The sequence below is a fragment of the Hemitrygon akajei genome, chromosome 12 (assembly GCF_048418815.1).
Source record: "Hemitrygon akajei chromosome 12, sHemAka1.3, whole genome shotgun sequence".
Classification (NCBI taxonomy): domain Eukaryota; kingdom Metazoa; phylum Chordata; class Chondrichthyes; order Myliobatiformes; family Dasyatidae; genus Hemitrygon; species Hemitrygon akajei.
This window is the reverse complement of record NC_133135.1, coordinates 69,345,697-69,368,593: the sequence shown is the minus strand read 5'-3', so window position 1 is coordinate 69,368,593 and position 22,897 is coordinate 69,345,697. Positions and strand designations below refer to the sequence as shown.

At 36.4% G+C, this 22,897-nt stretch overlaps 1 protein-coding gene across 1 annotated transcript in view; it reads left to right on the top strand.

Annotated features, from left to right (window-relative positions):
• Positions 1 to 20,665, top strand: part of LOC140737183 (uncharacterized) — a 42,126-nt gene extending 21,461 nt beyond the window's left edge. The window contains exons 13-22 of the mRNA XM_073063421.1: positions 1,409 to 1,506; positions 4,549 to 4,763; positions 5,396 to 5,549; positions 7,257 to 7,427; positions 7,636 to 7,736; positions 10,252 to 10,380; positions 13,125 to 13,208; positions 14,062 to 14,179; positions 14,642 to 14,801; positions 18,466 to 20,665. Coding sequence (XP_072919522.1) covers positions 1,409 to 1,506; positions 4,549 to 4,763; positions 5,396 to 5,549; positions 7,257 to 7,427; positions 7,636 to 7,736; positions 10,252 to 10,380; positions 13,125 to 13,208; positions 14,062 to 14,179; positions 14,642 to 14,801; positions 18,466 to 18,603 — 1,368 coding nt within the window. The 3' untranslated portion in view covers positions 18,604 to 20,665. The remainder of the gene's footprint in view (positions 1 to 1,408; positions 1,507 to 4,548; positions 4,764 to 5,395; positions 5,550 to 7,256; positions 7,428 to 7,635; positions 7,737 to 10,251; positions 10,381 to 13,124; positions 13,209 to 14,061; positions 14,180 to 14,641; positions 14,802 to 18,465) is intronic.
• The last annotated feature ends 2,232 nt before the right edge of the window (positions 20,666 to 22,897 follow it).

Sequence of the window (22,897 nt, the reverse complement as noted above, 5' to 3'; positions counted from 1 at the left end):
CTGAACAACAGGGAAGATGTCACAATGCAGAATTTGTCACAGAATCCAAAACTGAATGCAGGGAATACATATTTCCCTCAAGACTTTTATGCATTCTGTTTATCTTCATTTTAGGCTATAGCACAGAGCAGAATTAGGCCATTCAGCCCATTGAATTTGCACTGTCATTCAATCATGGCTGATTTATTCTCCCTCTCAATCCCATTCTCCTGCCTTCTCCTGTGACCTTCGCCTTGAGTAATCAAGAACCTATCAATGTCCGTATTAAATATACCCAGTGACCTGACCTCCAAAGCTGCCTGTGGCAATGTGGGCATGTTATGTTGATGCCAGAATGTGTGGTGACACTTGCAGGCTTCTTCCAGCACATCCTTAGGTTAACATAAATGACATATTTCATTATATGTTTTGATCTACATATGAAAAAAAATGCAGATTCATCACCCTTTGGCTAAAGAAATTCCTCTTCATCTCTGTTCTAAAAAACTTCTGAGACTCACCAACTAATGGCCAAGAATCTTGTTAAAAATAAATTCTTAGAGTCCTTGCAGCCATGAATAGCTAGCACAAAGACAATGGAGGTCTGTGAACTCTATGTGATAGTTATACAGCATGGGGATGGGCCCTTTGAACCAACTGGTCCAGCTTGACCAAGACTCCCATTAATTACTCCCATTCGGCCCATACCCCTCTAAACCTTTCCTATCGAAGTACCTGTCCAAATATCTTTTAAATGTTGTTAGTTTCTCTACCTCAACCACTTCCTCTGACAACTCATTCCACATACTGACCGCTGTTTAGGTGAAAAGTGCCTCTCAGGTTCCTATTAAATCTGTCCCCTCTCTCTTCTGTATGAAACACCTGTAAGTTATTAAACACAAGCAGAAAATATAGCAAGCAGCAGTTGAGGGAGCATCTATGAAGAGAATAGACAAGTTATTATTTCACTGTTGAGTCACTGTCTGAACTGTTATTAAAGATGAATAGCACTTAAATAGATGATTTTGTAAATGGACACTGGCCATAACTGAGAAAGCAGGTGAATGACATGCATTAATGATTTCTAGATTCCTCTGAAGGATCTATTAGAAAGTTACAAATTTACCATGCTTTGTTTATGGTTTTTGTTTAAAAAGTCAAATTGTGAGAGAATCTGCCAATGATCAGCTATTGCATGTGTAGGCCCCAGTTCTCATTAAATGCATTCCTTGACACGTAGTGGCCTCACTCCTTTTGTTTGTGTCGAATTTAATGCACACTCCCTTCTCACAGGCAAAATCAATGACATGTTAATGATAATCTTCTCATCAATTGTGACCTACTTTCCGCTGATGTCTTATAAAATAAAGTAAATTTTAAATAATTCTTGTGTTTAACTGATATATAATTTTATATATTCCGCTGATAGCAGCAGATGCTCATCCCTGACAGAGGGGATAGTACATTGGAAAGCAGCAGACCTACCATTACACACACATTGAATTCCGAGCAACCACAAATGGAAAGGTATTTATACAATTATCAGATCTACAACCAAATAAAATGCAACTAAGTGTTCGATGTATAATGAAAGAATCAACAAACTTTCTGTAAATGCTAGTATTTCTAGCACTTTTGATTAAATTTTAGATTTCTGCTTCCATCAATATTTCACATTTGTATTAACATTGAATCTATTTTGAATAAAACTTGAATTTTACTCTGGCAAGCTGTAAATCAAGATTTTCACTATGGTTTTAATGTGATATAATTTCTTGGTTAAAATGATAATTATTAATGACAATTAGAATTCATCTCTCTGGTTTTATTACTCAACTCGGTTAGAACACCAGATATCCAAGAAATTTATGAAGTGACCCAAACCCCCACCATCCAGGACTTGCTCTCTTCTTGCTGCTGCCTTCAGGTAGGAGGTACAGGAGCCTCAGGACCCACACCACCAGATTCAGGAACAGTTATTACCCCTCAACCATCACGCTGTTGAACCAGATGAGATAACTTCACTCGGTTTCACCTACCCCATCACTGAACTGTTCCCACAACCTATGGACTCACTTTCAAGGACCCTTCATCTCATGTTCTCGATAGTTATTGCTTGTTTATTTATTATTATTGTTATTTCTTTATTGTACTTGCTCAGTTTGTTGTCTTTTGCACATTGGTTGTCTTTTTACTCTGTTGGGTGCGGTCTTTCATCGATTCTATTGTGTTTCTTGTACTTACTGAAAATGCCCACAAAAAAATGAAATGAATCTCAGTGTTCCATATGGTGACATGTAGGTACTTTTACTTTGAACTTTGAAAACATTATGTGTAAATATAAAAGAGTAACAAGAAGTTTTGAAGAGTATTGGCGCTCTGAAGAAATCATCTGCAATTGCCAATATTTCCCGTAACATTGTATATTTAAAGAGTCAATCTGACCCAGTCGATTACTGACTACAGAATCAGAGTCAGATTTATTATCACTGACATCAAGTGATTGTAATCATGATCATTAATCTGTAGAATATATTATGTTAACAATTTAACAAAATAACTGCCTGCATTGATTTCAAAGTTAAACAATCTTCCTGACAACCTACCTTACCTTCCTGAGCACTTATGGAAAGATTTTGAAGTCTCAGGTGCAATACAATTTTGAATATGAACATATATGTGAATGGAACATTTTTATTAATAATTGCGAAAAGTATTGTAGTTGTGAGAGACAAGATTGATTCCTGAGATGGCAGCCGTGTTGTTTATCAACATGATTAATCAAACTGGACATTCTTTATTTTAGAAGCATGAAAGATGATCTTGTTAAAATGTGCTTATTTCCTCTGACTGGGATGCCTGTAACTAGAGATTCAAATCAAAGGATCAGCCATTAAAGATTGAAATAAGAAAAAATATTCATTAATCCAGACGGTGGTGTATCTTAGAAATCATTGTCCAAAGGGCACTGTGAATGTTTAGTTATTGAGTATATTCAAGTCAGGAGTCAATAGAATTTTATGTATGAAAGGTATCAAAGGTGAGTGAATTATTTCTTTTCCTATTTCTAAAATTAGGACAAACAGTCTTTCCAGTTTGTTCTATTTCATTATCAGGTAGTGTCACATCTTTAATTGAATTCCATTCACTCTTCTTTGTTCAATATAAATATTAGTATCTAACAAACATCTTTCAGTCACTATTTGAATATATTAATTGGTCTAGGATCCTCTGATTTGAGGAAAGTGAGTTCTAATCGTCATTACTATTTGCTAACAATGACAGCTCAAATTGTAACATAATATCTTTTAAACTGGTTGCCACCTGAAGAGGAAATACTTATCCTATTAGCACCCTTTGAGTTGTTTTGTCATTTTATAAACTACCTAAATTAATCATATTTTTACTAGTCCTCAGTAGAACATAATGCACGTTTATTTAACCAAATAAACCCTGTTAGTATCCAAAGAAGTTTGCAGAGCTAATATATTTTTCCTGAGGCTGTGTCTACAATCAAAGACTTTACTCCAGATGAGGTCTGGCCAAAAAACTGAAAGCAGCAACTTTTTAAAATTGATAACTTTTTGGATTTTTGTTTAGATTTTATGTCTTTGCACTGTACTGCAGCCACAAAACAACAAATTTCACATCATATGTCAGAAATAATAAATCTGATTCTAATTCTGTTTCTTCTGAATTAAAGCCAACTTTGATTAACATTTCATTACTTGTAATTTTGCATCACCTTTTAGTGATTTATACTCCTCTAAAGATTCCAAACTATCACTATCAATCAAATATTCTGAATGGCAGTGAGTTCAGGATGAAGTCCTGGCCTTGTATTTAAGATTAACACTGATATGTTGCCTGTCAGAAGCCAAATGTACCAATTTCTTCCAAATTTCAAGCACAATCTAATTCTACTTTTCTGAACTGGTATGTCAATCTTTCTGAGGTAGCTCATTGGTCCTTTGGATTAGTTTGGTGTTGCTGAATGCTGTGTCATAGGAGACAGAAAAAGCAAGACTAGAGCCATAGAGACATAGAACACCACAGCACAGAAACAGGCCCTTTGGTCCATCTAGACCATGCCAAGAAGAATTTCAGAGTTGTATACTTTGATAATAAATGATCCTTTGAACCTTTTGAAATATTAATCTTCCTAGACCTATCAACCTGAAACTGGACGTAGCCCACTGTACCCGTCCCATTCATGTATCTATCCAAATTTCTAATGGAAGGAAAAGATTTGGCAGGACAAGACCAGCTTTCATGGATGTGGGGCCATCCAAGCAACGCTGATAACTGACTTGGTGATTTGGAAAGGGTAGTCCAGTTGAAATACCTTTGCATTGCAAGAACATTACCTTGCCTCAATCCAGTTTAAAACTGGCAAAGAGCCAAGAATATAGAAAAATGTAGGTTTCACAGACAACAGTAAAATAAGCCTTTTCTTAAGTAAAATAATTGGAAGGTCTAGATTAATGCATAATGTACAATAAGCTTTTTAGTAGTATAAAATCAATTACATGCTAAACTTTTTAAAACACCTTTTCATATTCTATTCAGAAACTCGGGCCTTGGTGAACATATGCTTTCCTCTAAATCAGAATTATGCAATGCAAACGGGGAGCCTCCATCCGTGCACACAGATGCAAATATAAATGAATTGGGCGATAATAAAGTAAGGCAGTTACTTCAGATGGCTGGTCCTTTGGGCTGTGGTACTCCATTCAACTGGCATAAATCCATCACCGGTGTGACTGAATCTCCAACACAACCAGGTAAAGGGCATAAAAGGTTAATGTTTTGATTAGATGATCAAAACTTGTTAACATTTTTAATGTGTTGTTAATTAGTCTGTCTGCTGATGTTGGGTACAAAGTTTAAATTGATTAATATAACTTCAACAGAATTCCCTGTTGTTTTTTTTTGTATATTTTCTTTAAAGAGGATCTTACAATTACAAATTGTTAAAACTTTAATATGTTAACACTGCAAAATATAGTGATTTAATGTTAAATAATTTTATTATTGCATTAGCAAATACACTCTAGTTATTTGTAATATTTTCATTTTTTGTGATGGAGCTCTAATCCCACTTTTGTTTTAAAGAAGCTGTTGATTTTCAAGCTTAATGAATGAAACTAACATAACAAAAACAAGTAGTGAATGAATCATATTCATCACAATGGCGGCATAGACAATTAGATTATTTGATCTTCTACATGATACAAGAATAGTAATATGAAGAGTGGAAAAGTCCTAAGGATCATCAGCAACAACATTTTCATATCCTTTGTGGTGCATCAGTATGCCAGCTTTTTTCAGTATTATATTAGCTAGCATTAAAAAAACTTTTATTACATTACTGAACTGGAAATCAGTTGCATTGTATTTTAAATCATTACTGTAGAAGCGTTCCTACAACTGGATTTTCTTACTGAGTGCTCAGATGATCACATACCATTGCCAGACCCTCAACAGTGCACATCTAGAATATCTCTACAGCAGACTACCTGTGACACAGATGAAAATGAAAGTTTATCTCAGCCAGGTTCTGCAAGAAAGTAAGTGGGATTTTATCTGAATTTAAAATTCAACTTGATCAACTATGTTTACCATTGAACTGTAAAAGGCATGATATAAAATATATTTACCGATACATTTGTACTATGCCAAATAAATAAAAATATCAGTCACTTCAATTTTCATTTCCTGTAAGGATTCCTGGGTTAGTGATACAGTGGCCCAATAAAGTTGTTACAGTAGAAGTAATTAAATTAAAGTGGAAAATCTTAATTGATTGATTAAATTAATATAATTAACTTGCTGTTGTGATTTCCAAATACAAATTCATATTGAATAGCCACATTTATTTAAAGTTATGCAAAACTGAAGCATTCTCTATTGATTACTAACTAAACTATGAAAACAGGAATCTAAATACAATTATTATCTAGAATTTAGTGCACATACTCTACACATTAACAGGCATATATCCTTTCACAGAAAAGCAAATGTGTTATTATTGTATCAATTTATACATCACATAAATTAGTTTGAGCATAGCATTATTTGAGGAAACATTGAACTGATTGAATGTGCTGTGCACAAGTTGAATCTATGTGTATTTGAGTAACTATATTTGTATTTTCATGTGCAAAAATAATTAACAATCCAGAGTCTAAGTACAGCCTCTAACACAAGGACGCATTGCCATGTGAAATTTAGCTACCTATTGGTATTGTAAGTTCAGTGAAAAGCCAAGAATGTATGAGAGATTGCTTGGAGAGAGAAAAGGAAGCCATGTGGGGAATTGTGCATAAGATTCAGCAGTGGGAATACTGGTATTTGTATTGAACAACAATAACCTCAAATAGTCAATGCAAAGTAATCAAATTGGCACCAAGTTAAGCAGAGTAGTACTTCATAGTCTGTTTAAAAACAATCGGGTGAATTAAATAAGATACATTGGTGGGGTTGAACAATTACAGATAAAATATATTGCAGACAAAAAGGGTGAAAATTTTGAAGTATATACTCTATGAACATTGTTGAAATATATCAAGATGCTAAAGAATCAAGTTGATTGAACTTTTAATATGTCAACTAAAGTGGAATACTTTTAAAGCAAACAGATATTGACCAAGATGGTTCTAGTAGTGTCTGCTTACTTTTCAATAATGGATCTCGAGGGGCATGGGAACCACTCTAACATTAAAAGTTGTGTGTATAGGATTAATCTCTATTACTAAAGATTGAAAAGACTCAGAATCTCAGCCTGGTACAGACATGTAGAAGAAGTTATTATATTGAAATAAAAATTCATGAAAGAAATGAATAAATCTAATTGTGTACATTGGGCAAAGAAGATACCCGTTTAATAGAGCAAATTAGGACCTGATTCAGAAAAGTTGCTTTTAATTCCTGCATTAAGCTACTGACAGCAAGAATAGATCAGAGCTGAGCTGTAGGAAGAAACAACAAGAATCATTTAAGAATGAATTAAATTTTACTGAATGAATGAAATATGAAGGGTCTGATCATCTTTGTGATGCTTACCTTATGATTTTATAATTCTACTGTGCTAACTGCAATTCTTGTAGGTGAGTTCATTTTGCTTTCTTAGTTGAGCACAAACACAGTTAAGGTGGACAGAAGTTTACAAATGAAACAGTTTTCAAATATACGTATGAAGTATAATACTTTTAATGAGGTCGCGCAAGGACTACATTTCGATACAGTATACTGATTTACTTATTGTTCTGTTTAAGTGAAGAAATCATGGAACTGCAACTTGAAGTTGCAAAACTCAAGCAAAAATTGGAGGAAAATCCCTCTCAGTTTTCCAATGATCCCAAGACAAAAAAGGCTTTTGAATCTGTGTTACAGAAACAAAGCTACAGTATCACACCATGTCATAGAAAGAAAACTTCATCCAGAAGGTAAAATCATTATTCATATTTCTTTGTTTTTATTAAAAAATATAATTGTATATGAACAATCCAAAGATGAAAATTATTGATACAATGGAATAGTTTTAGAATAGCTTTTTGGTTAATATTTTGATTATTAAATGTTTAATATTAAGATATATATTAAGTTCTTTACTTCTGTTTTATGTTCATGTCCTTTTTCTTTCAATGGTGAAAGTGTGGAACATGCTAAATTAATGAACAATAGTTTAAAAGACCATAAACGAAGGCATTCTACTTGGCTACAATCAGGTGATGATGCTTCAGATGCTGAACTATGTAAGTGTTAAAAATTTTTAAAACTGCAAAGCCAGAAAAATAAATTAAAAGTTAAAACAGAAAATAATGAAAACTCTTAACAGATCCAGCAGGATCTGTGAAAAGAGAAAGAGAATTAATGTTCCAGGTTCAAGACAAAGAGTCTTCAATCTGGAATGTTAATTTGGTTTTCTTATCCACAGATGCTGTTTGATCTGCTCATTGTTTTCAGCTTTTTCTTTTGTTATTTTAGTGCTTAAATATGCTACATTTTTATCACACAGAGTCATAAAACACCACATCACAGTCCATGCTGAACAATTACCTTACCTAGTCCCATTGTCCTGCACCTGGACTATATCCCTCCATACCTCTCCCATCCATGTACTTATTCAAACTTCTTCTCTTAAATGTTGAAATCAAACCCACGTCCACCACTTCCGCTGGTAGTTTGTTTCACATTTTCACTATCTTCTGAATGAAGTAATTCCCCCTCATGTTCCCCTTAAATATTTCACCTTTCACCTTTAACCTCTAGTTCTAGTGTCACCCAGCTTTAGTGGAAAAAGCCTGCTTGGATTTACCTTATCTATACCTCTCATATTTTTGTATACTTCTATCAAATCTCCCCTCATTCTCCTATGCTCCAGGGAATAAAATCCAAACCTTTTCAACCTCTTCCTATATCTCAGGTTCTCAAATCCCAGCAACGTCCTTGTAAATTTTCTTTGCACTCTTTCAATTTTATTCATATCTTTCCTGTAGATAGGTGACCAGAACTGGACACAGTACTCCAAATTAGGCCTCATCCAACTTCAAGATAACATCCAAACTCCTATACTCAATAAACAACACACACAAAATGCTGGTGGAATGCAGCAGGCCAGGCAACATCTATAGGGAGAAGCACTGTCGACGTTTCGGGCCGAGACCCTTCGTCAGGATTAACTGAAAGGAAAGGCAGTAAGAGATTTGAAAGAAGGAGGAGGAGTGGAAAATGTGAAATGATAGAAAACCGGAGGGGGTGGGGTGAAGCTGAGATATATTGGTGAGACCCGACGCAGACTGGGAGACCGTTTCACTGAACACCTATGCTTGGTCCGCCAGAGAAAGCAAGATCTCCCAGTGGCCACACATTTTAATTCCACGTCCCATTCTCATTCTGATATGTCTATCCATGGCCTCCTCTACTGTCAAGATGAAGCCACACTCAGGTTGGAGGAACAACACCTTATATACCAGCTGGGTAGCCTCCAATCTGATAGCATGAACATTGACCTCTAACTTCAGTTAATGCCCTGTGGTGAACTAGATATACCTGTCTGACTGCTCCTGTGGCTCCTCCCACAGACCCTGCTGACTGCTCCTGTGGCTCCTCCCACAGACCCCTGTATAAAGGCGACTGTGGTCTGCTGCTCTCCCTCATTTTCCCAGGATGTAGTGTTGTTTTTTCTTCCAGTCAATAAAAGCCGATATCTCACTTCCTAAGTCTCCGCGTGAGTTATTGATGGTGCATCATGCCCCTCCCCTGCTTACCCTATCCCTGATATATTTAGTTTTTTTTTGTTCTTTTTCCCCCTCCTTTTTTTCTTTCTCTCTCTGCCCATCACTCTGCCTGTTCTCCATCTCCCTCTGGTGCTCTCCTCCCCCTTTCTTTCTCCCTAGGCCTCCCGTCCCATGATCCTTTCCCTTCTCTAGCTCTGTATCACTTTCGCCAATCACCTTTCTGGCTCTCAGCTTCACCCCACCCCCTCCGGTCTTCTCCTATCATTTTGTATTTTCCCCTCCCTCTCCTACTTTCAAATCTCTTACTATCTTTCCTTTCAGTTAGTCCTGACGAAGGGTCTCGGCCCGAAACGTCGACAGCGCTTCTCCTTATAGATGCTGCCTGGCCTGCTACGTTCCACCAGCATTTTGTGTATGTGTTGCTTGAATTTCCAGCATCTGCAGATTTCCTCGTGTTGTCCTATACTCAGTACATTGATTTATGAAGGCCAATGTGCCAAAAGCTTTCTTTACAACCCTATCTACCTGTGATGCCACTTTAAAGGAATTTTGGATCTTTATTCCCTGTTCCCTCTGTTCTATACACTCCTCAGTACCCTGCTCTTCACTGTGTAAGACCCACTCTGGTTTGTCCTCTCAGAGTGCCACTCCTCACATTTGACTCTGCGTATTTCTGAATATATGATAAAACGGATTCCACAAATCTCAGAAAGTAGTAATTTAATGAAAATCAATATTATGTTTACTTAATTATTTCTCAACATTGTGAAGAACTTGATGGCATTTGAGGAGAACTGATTGATTTCAGACACTTATTTAGTAATTTCAACCTTGTTAAAGTATTCACTCTTAAGACTAAAGGGCCAGAATTTCTGTTTATATGCAGTTAAAAGTAGTGCTGATGTAAAAGATAATAATTTATTGCATGTGAAAGAGATGTTACACACATTCTAAAATACATAATAAGAGTTACTTTATTGTTATCTAATTTATATGTGAGCAGTAAAATGAACTTATATTTTCAATAAAGGCAATGGAATGGATTATTTTTCTGACACAGAAGCATCTGTGTACTCAAAACCAAGTTTCATAAAAGCATCACACCATAAACAAATTTACTCCAGAAACCACAAATCAAACGGCACCTGGTCAGATGAAGGTAACATTTACTCAAAACTTACAACTACCTTTGATAAAGGCAGACAACATACGTTATAAGATATTCATTTTAATAGGCTGAGTGCCTATTATTAGCTGATTCTTTTTAATCTTTTAATTGAGCAAAAACACAATTAAGGTGGGCAGGTGTAAAAATGAGTCCACAAGCTATATATCTTTAAGTTGTACTTTCATTTTGTGAAGAGTAGTAGCTTTAATGAGGTTATGTAGTAACTGTATTTAGATGCTGTATGCTGATTTGCTTATTCTGCTGTGAATAAATCATGGATCTGCAACAGGAAATAGCAAATCTCAAGCAAAATTGGATGAAGATTTTAGGGTAGCAAAAACTGTAAAGAAGATCGTGTGCGCATTCCAAATGTAAAGGGCTGAGCCACTGAAGGTACAGCTGTCAAGTGATGTAATAGTGCACAGATTAAAGTTGGGTTGCTTAAGAGGCCAAAACTGGGGAAGCACAGAAAACATTTGGAAGAAAACATTTCATTCAATAGATGACAAATGTACAGCTCACCATCAAGTATTCGTAAATGTTTTATTCTTTTTCAATTATCTGTAAAACATTTATGGATACTTTATATATGGTATCCTGTGTAAGATCTATAGAGAAAAAAACAAGAAGGTAATAATTGTTCTCATTCTTTCAATCTTATTGCTATCTTAATAGGGTTATAGACTGCCAAGGTTGAACAAGTGCTTGACAAAGCAATCCCTTATCTATGTCAGGTCTCACCAATGAAGAGGAGGCTGTATCGGGAGCACAAAATGCAATAAGTTACACCCACGGACTCACAAGGAGTGTTTAGGGTGTGAATGATCATGAGGGAGGAGGTTGTAGTTGTAGTTTCAGGTCAGAATCAGGATCAGGCTTATTATCACCGACATGTGTCGTGAAATTTGTTAACTTAGCAGCAGCAGTGCAATGGAATACATGATAGTACAGAAAGAAAAAAAATAGATCAGTAGAAAATTTTTCCAGTCTGAAAGCGATATATTCCTTGGAGCCACCTGCTGTCAACTCTCCCATGGTGCAGCAGAAACTGATGAAGCACATACTGCTCACGTGGAGACAGAGGCCTTCCTAAGTCTTTATGCCTTGATGGACCATCAGGCCATTCTAGTTAGAGCTCAGCTAGCTGTCCCCTTTCATTAGGCTGCTCTTATTTCTTGGAAGATGATTGTTGCCAAGGGAAGCAGGTGACTTTTATATGAGAACAAATGAATAAGAGCTGTGGGAACAGTTATCTTCATAAATTAGACCATAACAATAAAGGAGTTGAGTTGGATTTATTGACCTAATCTTAATCTGTAAGGTCTGAAGCAGACCAGATATCTAGTTCATTGTGTACCAATTCCCAAATTGTTCCGATAGAATTGTGAGGCTAGAAAGAGCCATTTCTCCTCAAGTTATCTGGATCATTCCTCTAGTTTTCTGTCATTCTCCTCATTATATCCAAAAATGCAGCCTGTCAGCATAAGACAATGCAATACCACATCGTTTTTGTTATGGCCAATTGCAGTGACCCCACCGAAAGAGGTCCTTACAAAACGCTGGAAGAAGCCACAAGGGATCATTGTATAGAATTGGTAGGACCAGCCAATCAAGATGTAAGCTATTCACTAAGGGAAAATATTATCCCACAGTTAGAATGTTTCCTTTAGCATTAATAGGTTAGATATACCTTCATCTGAAATGTTGTCAGTATTTTCCATCCTAACCTTACAAATGAAATTTGCAGATGCAATGACAAAACAAACTTCAGAAGTTTGGAGCACTGCTGGTGCACTGGTCTTTGTTAGTGTAACAAGTGTCATTCAGTGATTGCCTACGTGAAAAGTTAGACCTGTCATGGAGGGCATTGTTCTGTTCAACTTTGATTAGCATCTTGGTTTACCCCTTCAACAAGAAGATGGAAACGGGGCTGGTATAGTGAATTTTCTTGTAGATGTTTTTAAAGCAATCTGTGTCTGTGTGCTTCTCAGTCATCATTACTCACATACTTGTATTACCTAAAGCAATCCTGCCCTGTGTTCTCCGGGTATAATTCTTAATGTTTCCCATGGGAAGCATATGTTGCAAAGAAGGAGAATGAATATTTAGTTCACATGCATCAACAATACACCTTGTATGAGTGTGAGAAAGAATAACATTGCAGACATGAAACAACAACTTGGAATAGCTATTTTAATAGAAATGGGATTATTGTTTTTCACTATAATACAATGAATTTGAGCCTGAGTGAAGCCATCAGATTTTCAAGAGAAATTTAATTTTAGATTAACCACATGATATTTATATATTTATACATTTTTTTTAGATTTATTACTGTTTGTTGAAAAAACTTTACCACCACACCCAAAATGCTTGAAATATGCCACTTGCATCTTGCATCTAAACTATCAAAAAGGCTTGTTTGGAATATAAGACCTAGAGAGTAGTGAAATGGAATTCTAGGGATTAAACTAGTTGAACTGCTAGGCCTGCAGTATTGTGCAGAGCTGAAGCAATTAGGGTAGTGTACATGCTTGCATGAACCCGAACACTCTTCTTCTATCTGCTTTATCTATCTAAATTCTCTTGGTTTCTCGGCATACCTTCTATCAGATATATTTATATTTTATGAGTTGGAACTGAATACAGACTCAACTTTTAACGGTAGAAAGGAGATACCTCATTCATTTTTCCCGGTCGAGTGATTATTGATATATATTTCTTTGCATGCACAGGCTTGTCCTCATCATCAAATGGACAGAATTTGCAGAGAAGGAGAAGGAACACAAGTTCTTTGCATAACAAAATCATACCCTTTAGTGAGTACGCAAAAGAATAACATTGTGGAAATGTCAACCCTACCAATGAGATCATATTGTTACAGCACAAGTGTTTATTTAATATTACTGGGATTAATGATTTTTTTTAACCATAAAGCACTGAATTTGAGCCATAATTAAGTGATCCATTTTTCAAGAAATGTTTCAGGTGGATTAACCACGTGAGACCTACAAGACCATATGGCAGGAATACACATAGCTCAACGTAAATGGCAAAAGGATTGTATCATCTCCTAAACTATACATGAACCTACTCCATCTGGAGCAGAGTTTGTGAACCCCATGGTGGGGGCTCCAGAACTAGAGAAGCCACAGAACTAAAGCAGAAGCACATTATCCTCAACACAAATTCTGTAATTTACAACAGTGTATATTTAACTAGTTTGAGTTCGGTTTTGTCTTTAACTCCCAAGATCGCTCTCGATGGCTGGATTGAAAAATTAATTAAAACCTTATACACATACATAATTAAATAAATCTTAGTCTTTTGAATCCATTTAAAAAGGCAATTATTTAATACAAAAATGATTTAAAACACAACTAACTGCATTCATAGCTGTTGGCCTTGCAGCTGGTATAATAATAGGAAACTATATGATCAAAGTAAATTTAGAGCACAGATTTGATTAAGGTACACCTAGTTGATACCTTTTGCACTAACAAAATCTAAATACCATGAAAAGTACTGAAAAAGTAAACATTTAAATTTTTTTAAAAATATTCAATATTAGAGTCAGATATTTAGAGAACATCTATTGAAATGATTATTTGAACAATATTGAGATTATTTAGAAGTACATATGGATATATCATCTTTATATTTATTACACAGAACACTTCTCTGAGAGTTCCTCACGACAAAGTAGGAGTGAGCACACTTCTGGTGACAGTATTTCATCTACTGCAGCAAATGAATATTCTGAAATGTTAAAATCTATTTCACCAGTAAGGTGAGTGTATTTTTGTAAGTTATATATTTTTTTGTCTTTTATGTTCTGCTGCCACAAAACAACAAATTTCACATTAAATAAGACAGTGATAATACATCTGATTCTGACTCTCTCATAGGTTAATGCCTGCATTTTTTTTTGTGCACTTTATGCAGTCCTGGGTAGGTCTGTATTCTAGTGTAGTTTTTTTGTGGTTTTTTAAGTAGTTCAGTGTAGTTTTTGTATTGCTTCATGGTCCTGAAAAATGTCTCGTTTTTACTGTGTACTGTACCAGCAGTTATGGTCAAAATGACAATAACTGACTTGACTTGAAACAATATGAATAACTGAATTGACTTGACTTGAAACAATACGAATAGCATTATTTTCATTAACAATCTAGTAGACAAAGATAATTTTCTCCATGAGCAGACTATTATACCACTTTATAAACTTTACAAATGGAATTTACCTTTCTTGTAGATCTACCATTGATTATTCACCAATATCAAGGGTTTCTAAAAATGATGATGTACCTTCATATGAAATAATCAAAAGAAGATTACAGTGTTTACCAAACCAAATCTATAGCACTAAGTATTTTTCGAGAAATTGCATTGACAAAAGCATCAGTATTCCAGAGGTGAGTAATGTACTACTACTGTATAGGGTCCATGACTTCGCTGTTGCATTGCCTCACATAGACTCTGTGTCGTCTTCTGGGTAAATACAGGTGCAAACAATCCACTTAAGATCTTCCCCATCTCTTTCAGTTCCACACATAGATTACCACTCTGATCTTCCAGAGGACCAATTTTGTCCCTTGCTATCCTTTTGCATTTAATATATCTGAAAAAAACCTCCTAGGACTCTACTTCACCTCGTCTGCAAGAGGAACCTCATGTCTTCTTTTAGACTTCCTGATTTCTTTCTTAAATGTTCTCTTGCATTTATTATGCTCCTCAAGTACCTGATTTGTTCCTGCCTGCCTATACCTGCTATACACCTTCAATTTCTGAACAGGGCCTCAATATCTCTTGCAAACCAAGGTTCCGTAAAACTGTTGTCCTTGCCTTTTATTCTGACAGGTACATACAATTCAAACTCTGTATTCTTAAAATTTCACTTTTGAAGGCCTCCCAGTTGCCAGAAAAAAATCCATACTTGCCAGATCATTTCTAATACCATCAAAATTAGCCTTTCTCCAATTCAGAATTTCAACCTGAGAAATAGACCTGTCCTTTTCCATAATCACCTTAAAACAAATGACATTAATAATCACTAGATGCAAGGTTTTCTCTACACAAACTTCTGTTTCGTTCCTTAATAGGAGATCTAGAATCACACTCTCTCTAGTTGGGACCTCTAAGTACTGATTAAGGAAACTTTCCTGAACACATTTGACAAACTTTTTCCAGTCCAGCCTTTTTACAGTATAGGAGTGCCAGTCAATATGTGGAAAGTTAAAATCACCTACTATCAGAACCATGTGTTTCTTCCAACAGTCTGTGACCTCTCTATGAATTTGCTCCTCAAGTTCCTCTTGACTGTTAGGTGGTCTATAAATGAACCCATTAATATGTCCTGACTGAGCACTGCTGTGACATTTTCTTGTCTAGTAATGCCATGCCTCCTGCTCAATCATATCTAAAACAACGGAACTCCGGAACATTGAACTCCAGTCTGCTCCTCCTGTATACAAGTCTCACTAATGGCTACACTGTCATAATTTCACTTGCTGATCCATGCCCTAAGCTCATCCGCCTTCCCTACAATAGTCTGTACATTGGAATATGTGCAACTCAGAACATTAGTCCTGCCATGCTCAACCTTTTGATTCCTGACCTTGTATGTAGGCTTAACTACATCATGCATTTAGAACATAGAACATAGAAATCTACAGAACATTATAGACCCTTTGACCCACAATGCTGTGCCAGCCATGAAACCTACTCTAGAAGCTGCCTAGGATTACCCTACTGCATAGCCCTCTATTTTTCTAAGCTCCTTGTACCTATCTAAAAGTCTTTTAAAGACCCTATTGTATCTACCTCCAGCACCCTCGCTGACAGTGCATTCTACGCACCCACCATTCTCAGTGTGAAAAACTTACCCCGACATCCCCTCTGTACTTACTTCCAAGCACCTTAAAACTATGCCCCCTCGTGTTATCCATTTCTGCCCTGGGAAAAAGCCTCTGGTTATCCACACGACCAGTGCCTGTCATCATCTTATACACCTCTATCAGGTCACTTCTCATCCTCTGTCACTCCTAGGAGAAAAGGCCAAGTTCACACAACCTATTCTCATAAGGCACACTCTCCAATCCAGGCAACATCCTTGGAAGCTTCCTCTGCACTCTCTGTAGTATCCTCATCCTTCCTGAAGTGAGGTGACCAGAACTGAACACAGTACTCCAAGTGGGGACTGACCAGGGTTTTGTATAGCTGTGACATTACCTCACTGCTCTTGAACTCAATCCCATGATGTGTGTGTGTGTGTGTGTGTGTGTGTGTGTGTGTGTGTGTGTGTGTGTGTGTGTGTGTGTGTGTGTGTGTGTGTGTGTGTGTTTAATGATCCATTTGTTTCTGTAAAGATATCAGGCTTCACACTAATGTTTGTGACATTTCTTTGTGGCTCAACTCCTTTGCACGAGTGTTCCTTTCAGTTTTGCTATAACTTCCTTGCTTCTCTCTCATTGTCTTTCATACCACATTTCAACATGAGCAATGACCAAAGGGTTCCACAAACAGATTTCAGTGGCATTACACCTCATTGATAGAATAGCATGTATATGTTTTATAATTTCAGCATTTTATGTTCAAGCAAGATTTTTGAGTACCTCTTGGCAACGACCTTTGAAAGGAACAGTTCACTTGTCATCCCTCAAAAACCCAGTTAGCTCCCAGAGGCCAGTTCCCAGATTAGTTTCTGGGTCATATCTCTTATTAGCATGTTATTAGTATTGTTATGTCTACCCATGTGGAGCCTAAACTCTACTGATGTGAGCAGTCACCTAGGAAATTGACTTAGGTTATGTACTACTTCTGTTACTTACCATTGACTTGGACTTGATGGTCCTAATCAGTGTCACACTGTATATAACTAAATGACCCAAGGAATGCCAATATATATTTTGCTTCAAGCTCTTATGGTAATATATTGTATATTCTTACCATCTTTGGGTGAAGAAGTTTTCTTTATTTGATTTCTAGTGGCTATCTTACCATTATGTCCAGTGATAAATATGGCTCATGAATGGAATGCTTCCCTTACATTTACCTTACTAAACCCTTTCATTAACTTAAATACTAAAGTTAATTCCTTTATTTTCTCCTTTCTATAGAAAATGTTCCTCCCTCTTCCATAATAAATTAATCTCAGTTTTGATACACCCTTTTGAATATTCTTTGTACCATCTCCCATGCTGTTATATCCTTTTATTGCTAAGTGGGTCAGAACCATCCACTACTTCAACTGTGCTCTAATACAATCTCCATGTACATGTGTGCTACTCAACTGCATCTCTCTAGAAATGAACTATATAGCTTGGGTTGTTTTAATTAAGACCTTAGTATCCTGTGCCATTACTTTCAGTGATTATTGTCATTCGTATCTGAAGATTTGCTCCTTTGCCCCCTTTAAACTCCAGTTATCTGGCCAGTATGTGGTAGCCTTATTCTATCCATCAATATGCATCATACATTTCTCTATAGTTCATTTGCTAAAAATACAAGCACACTGCCTGCTTATTTAAGACGAGTATTTTGTCACGTTCTTCCTCAGTATCAAATTAATAGTAGACTCAACTAGATCACAATCTTGATATACTAAAGAGAGAAACAAGTGGTGAATTGGATGGCCTACCTTTATTCTGCAGATTCTTTCTTGCATTGCAACACACAAAATAGAGGTCAGGCAGCATCTATGGAAACAAATAAACAGCCAATATTTTGGTCAGGACTGAAGAAAGGTCTCGGCCTGAGCTGTTGACTATTAAAGATGTAAGTTGGAAACGTACATGGATCCTGCTCATTGCTATCTCCCTCTCCTTTCCTTCTAGATGTAGCACTATATGCTGAGCTCACAATCAATTGCTGATTGAGTTGGACCTTTCACTCTCAATGTGACAAGATAGCTTGTAAAATAGAACCCTTGGCTTGATCACTTGCTCCAGAACTTTTATTTTCTCATTTAACTTGCTTATTACCACGTAAAAGGAATCCATATCGAAAATTTTAGATACATGCTTAATTTCTAAATTCTGTGATTTCAGTACTTTAATTGGCAGTTTTTTCTCAATCCAGATTTCACATCTGAACACAAATCTGGACAGAGCAATCGAGGCTGCGCGTAAGATGAAGAAAACAACCAGGAGAATGGTTAACATTTTGTCTGCTGACTTGGCCAAGACTGAGTACTATAAATATTTGTATGATTTGTAATATTTTCTTTATAGTGCAGATTTTCCTTGTGCAATGATGTGCAATATTATGTATCAAAATCTTGTAATGTCTAGAGTAAGAATATATCACTGATGAAATAATTTTCTGCATTCAAGGCTATTATGCAATTTTGGACCATTTTCATTATTGTTTCAGTGATTTCTGATAATCATATAAGTATTAATATGCAGCTGCTTGTGCCTGAGTCTCTATCATTGGTAACTAGAGAAGGCACTACAACTAGACTTCAGGAGGGTTGTTGTACTCGCGTGCTTGGCAATTCTGTCTTTTGCAGATCAAATCACCCCAGAATGCCAATTTCCTTTTGCTGTTCCACCACCGGATTATCTAAAATGTTACTGAATGTTAACCCGTACTATACCATAGAATATAATACGTACAAAGTACCCATTACAAATGAAGCAAACTCTTTGAGGATAACTGACATAGCTTAGGACAAACCTGTCAAAAAAATGATTATTAGTCTTCATTGCCAATAATGAGGAAGTTGATCTAAATGTGACCGTGCAAGTTTGCACTATTAGCCATTCTTAATAAGGGAAAGCTCACGTTTGGCTTCCATGGCATAATGGAAGTATTTTTCTATCAAACGTCATGATATATATGATTACCACAGCTCAATGCCCACCTTCCCCATCATTTCTGTTCAAATCCCTTTAATTGGATTTCTGCCCTCTCCTTTGCACAAAGGATGCCCAGTTTAGCACTCTTCTGTGAAAGTACTTGTTGTGTTATCCTGCCTTGCCCTTTTCAGCATCCCTCAGATGATTGACAATGTTATCCTTTTTGACTATGCATCTCAATTGTACATTCCAGTCCATCTCCATTACATTATCCTCAACTTTACTCCTTATTTTATCTCTGCCAACAATGGTCTCTCAACATGTGGTTATCTGAAGAATGCACTCAAGCTGTCATTGAAATTTTCCACATTTGCATCATCACTGCCTCTGACTCTACTTACTGGTGTGTGCCAGACCATCACAGCCTTAGATAACGTTAAATATATAAAATAGTAAAAGCTATAGGAACCCTCTTTGGAATTACCACCAACAAGTTCAAGAGACCTATGTTCAGTCCTGACCTATAGAAGGTTTGCACTTTCTCCCTGTAGGGTGGTTGTCCTCTGGGTGTTCCAGTTTCCTCCCATGTACCAAAGACTTGTGGGTTAGTAGGTTAATTGGCCACTTCAAATTGCCTTCAGTGTTTACATGAGTGATAGAATATGGAGAGAAATAAGATGGGATTGACGTAGGATTGGTGTAACTAGGTATTGATGGTTGTAGTCTTCATTAACAGAAGGACCTGCTTCCACTCTGCATGATTCCTTTTGATTCTAAGCTGCAATAGATGAACTAAATTTTATAAGAAAACTAAAATAATAAAAGAACATATTTATAATCTTTGTGAAAAAAGGTATTGAAAATAAATCTTAAAGACGTTCTGTGGTGAAGAAATCCATGGAAGATAGCTTGATTAAAGATTATTTTTATTTGTCACATTTACATCAAAACCTCGAAATATCCAGTGAACGGCGTCATTTGCACCAACAACAAATACAGTCCATGGATATGCTGGGGGCAGCCCGCAAGGTCGCCATCCTTCCGACATCAACAGAGTGTGCCCGCAACTTACTAACCCTCGCCGTATGTCTTTAGGTTGTGGGAAGAATCTGGAGTACAGAAAAAACCCACGTGGTCACGGGGAGAACATATAAACTCCTTACAGACAGCGTCTGGAATTGCACCCTGGCAGTGTAATAGCATTACACTAACATGCTGCCCCAGAAATAACAATAAGATTTTCTACCTTAACTTGTACTAAACTGAGCAGTACTTACACAAAGTGACAGAACATACAGAATATGGCACTGTGATAAAACTTTATTTTTAATCATATGATAAACACTCAAAACTAAGACCTCTTTTTAAGTGTTTTGTAATTACTAAAGAATTTGGTAATATTTTCTTTTGTTAATATATTAATAGCTGGTTTATTCTATATATTTGTCTTTGTAGATTTAAGACTCATTTGGAATAAACAATAGTGATAAGGTTATTATTAGTATCTAGATTAATTTTTGTGTCATAAATTATACCAGGTCAATCTTTTGATTTGAGAGGCTTTATATGAAAAAGTTACCTGCCTAGTCAAGTTATATAATGGAGGATTCAGCATGAAGGATTGGATTATCCTGTTAGAGAATCTGAGGAACATGCTTCCACATGACTTAAAGTTGAAAGGTGAGAAGTTTAGGGGGAACATGAGGAGAAACTTCTTCACTCAGAGGGTCATGAGAGTGTAGAATTAGTTGACAGCACAAGTGGTCCATGCAAGCTTGACTTCAAAGTTTAAGGAAAGTTTGGACAGACACATGGATAGTAGGGATATGGGGGGCTATGGTCCAGGTGCAGGTCATTGGGAGTAGGCAGTTTAAATGGTTTTGACATAGACTAGATGGGCAGAAGGGCCTGTTTCTGTGCAAACTTCTCTATGACACAGCTCCTGCTGCTGGAGAATATCCTCAGGCTCCTTAAATCCATCCACTCTGCCCACAACTGATTACCTGTATTGCAAACTCCATGTCTAATCCCACTGAACAACTGTACCAATTGTTTTTTTCTTCTGAGAACTTCAGTGCAACCCTGCTCTCCACCCTGGTCCTCACGTTCACCTGCTTACAGTCTCCATAATTCTTTTCTCAATATCACTCCTGTCGATGCCTCCCTCTCCCTCTCCCCTAATGTCCAGTCCTCAATACATTCCACAGTGATATCCACTGTCTGCTACAGTGGGGCATGACAGTTGATTTTTTTTCTGTTAAAATCTTACTATGAACATGAGAAGTAGTAGCAGTAGTCGGCTTCCCATGCCTATCATTCAATAGGTCATGATTGAATTTTTACCTCAGAGCACTTTCCTGCATTAACCTCAAATCTTTTAAAAGCTAAAAATGATCTGTGTCGTAATTATACAAATACTCCACACAAAATTCCAAAGATTATCCACATTTCTAAGTTTAGAAATATCTTCAAATCACTGTCCTGAATGGTTATCTCTTTATTTTGAAAATAAACACCATAGTCAAGACACATAGCAAACCTGCATTACCCTTTCAAGTCCAAAACAATTGTATACATTTAAAATAGATCACCTTTCGTTCTTCTAAAGTCAATCTGCTTAATCCCTCCTTGTAGGACAACTCATAACTATTGCAGGAAATATTTTGGTGCATGCTATAATTTATATCTTTCTTATTCTGGGAGACCGAACTGCACAATGCATTACAGATGCAATCTCACCAGGGATTTATACAGTGTCTTCTATTCAAATCTTCTTGTAATATAGGCCAGAATACTATTTCCCTTCATAATTGTTTGTCATGCATGCTTATTAGCTTTAAATGATCCCTTTACACTTAAAACTTGGGGCCCTCTGAAACTAATACCTTTCAATCTCTCATTTTTTAAAAATATACGTACATCACCTTCCTATTTTTTTTCTATAAAAGTAGATAACCTTGCATCTTTTCACATTATACTTCATTTACCGTATGCTTGGCCATTCATTCATTTCTCCATACAGCCACCTAACTTTGATCCTCTCATCTAAATCAGTGATATAAATTGTGACTAGTTAGGTCACTGCACTGGTCCTGACAGCACCCTGCTAATCAGCCTCCCAACTCAAAAAATTTAGTCCTGTTCTTTCTCTTCTACCCATCTGTGAACAGTAAAGAAGCTAACTCTAAATCTAACTTACCAGCTTCTTTAGTGATAGACACCAATAAATATCATGTGCTCTCATTTAATATCAGTGGAACTTTTCCGGCTCTTGACTTTATCCTATTCTCTACTAATGGTATCCCAATCCTTTTCATTTTGTCTATCTCTTCTAAAATGTAAATATTGTGGCATACTTAACTTCCAAACTTTCTCACTTTACACCTGACCATGAATACCTGGTCCATGTGCCTTATCAAGCATTTGAAGGATCTTTTGCTGTTGCTGCAGATTAATGCCCAATTGAGGAAATAGGCAATTGTTGACTATTGTGCCTATACACTCAGTGGCCATTTTATTAGGTGTTTTTCTACAGTATCCCATAGCCAGTGCAGTGGGGATTGGATTAAATAGGATATTTTTGAGCTGGGGATTGGGCTAAAGTGCAACCTATTGGACTGTGTTGTTAAATGATAATACACTTATCATAAATTGTCATAAACTGGTGCTAAAATCTTGTCAGAATATTACAGAAGAGAAAGATTTAAATT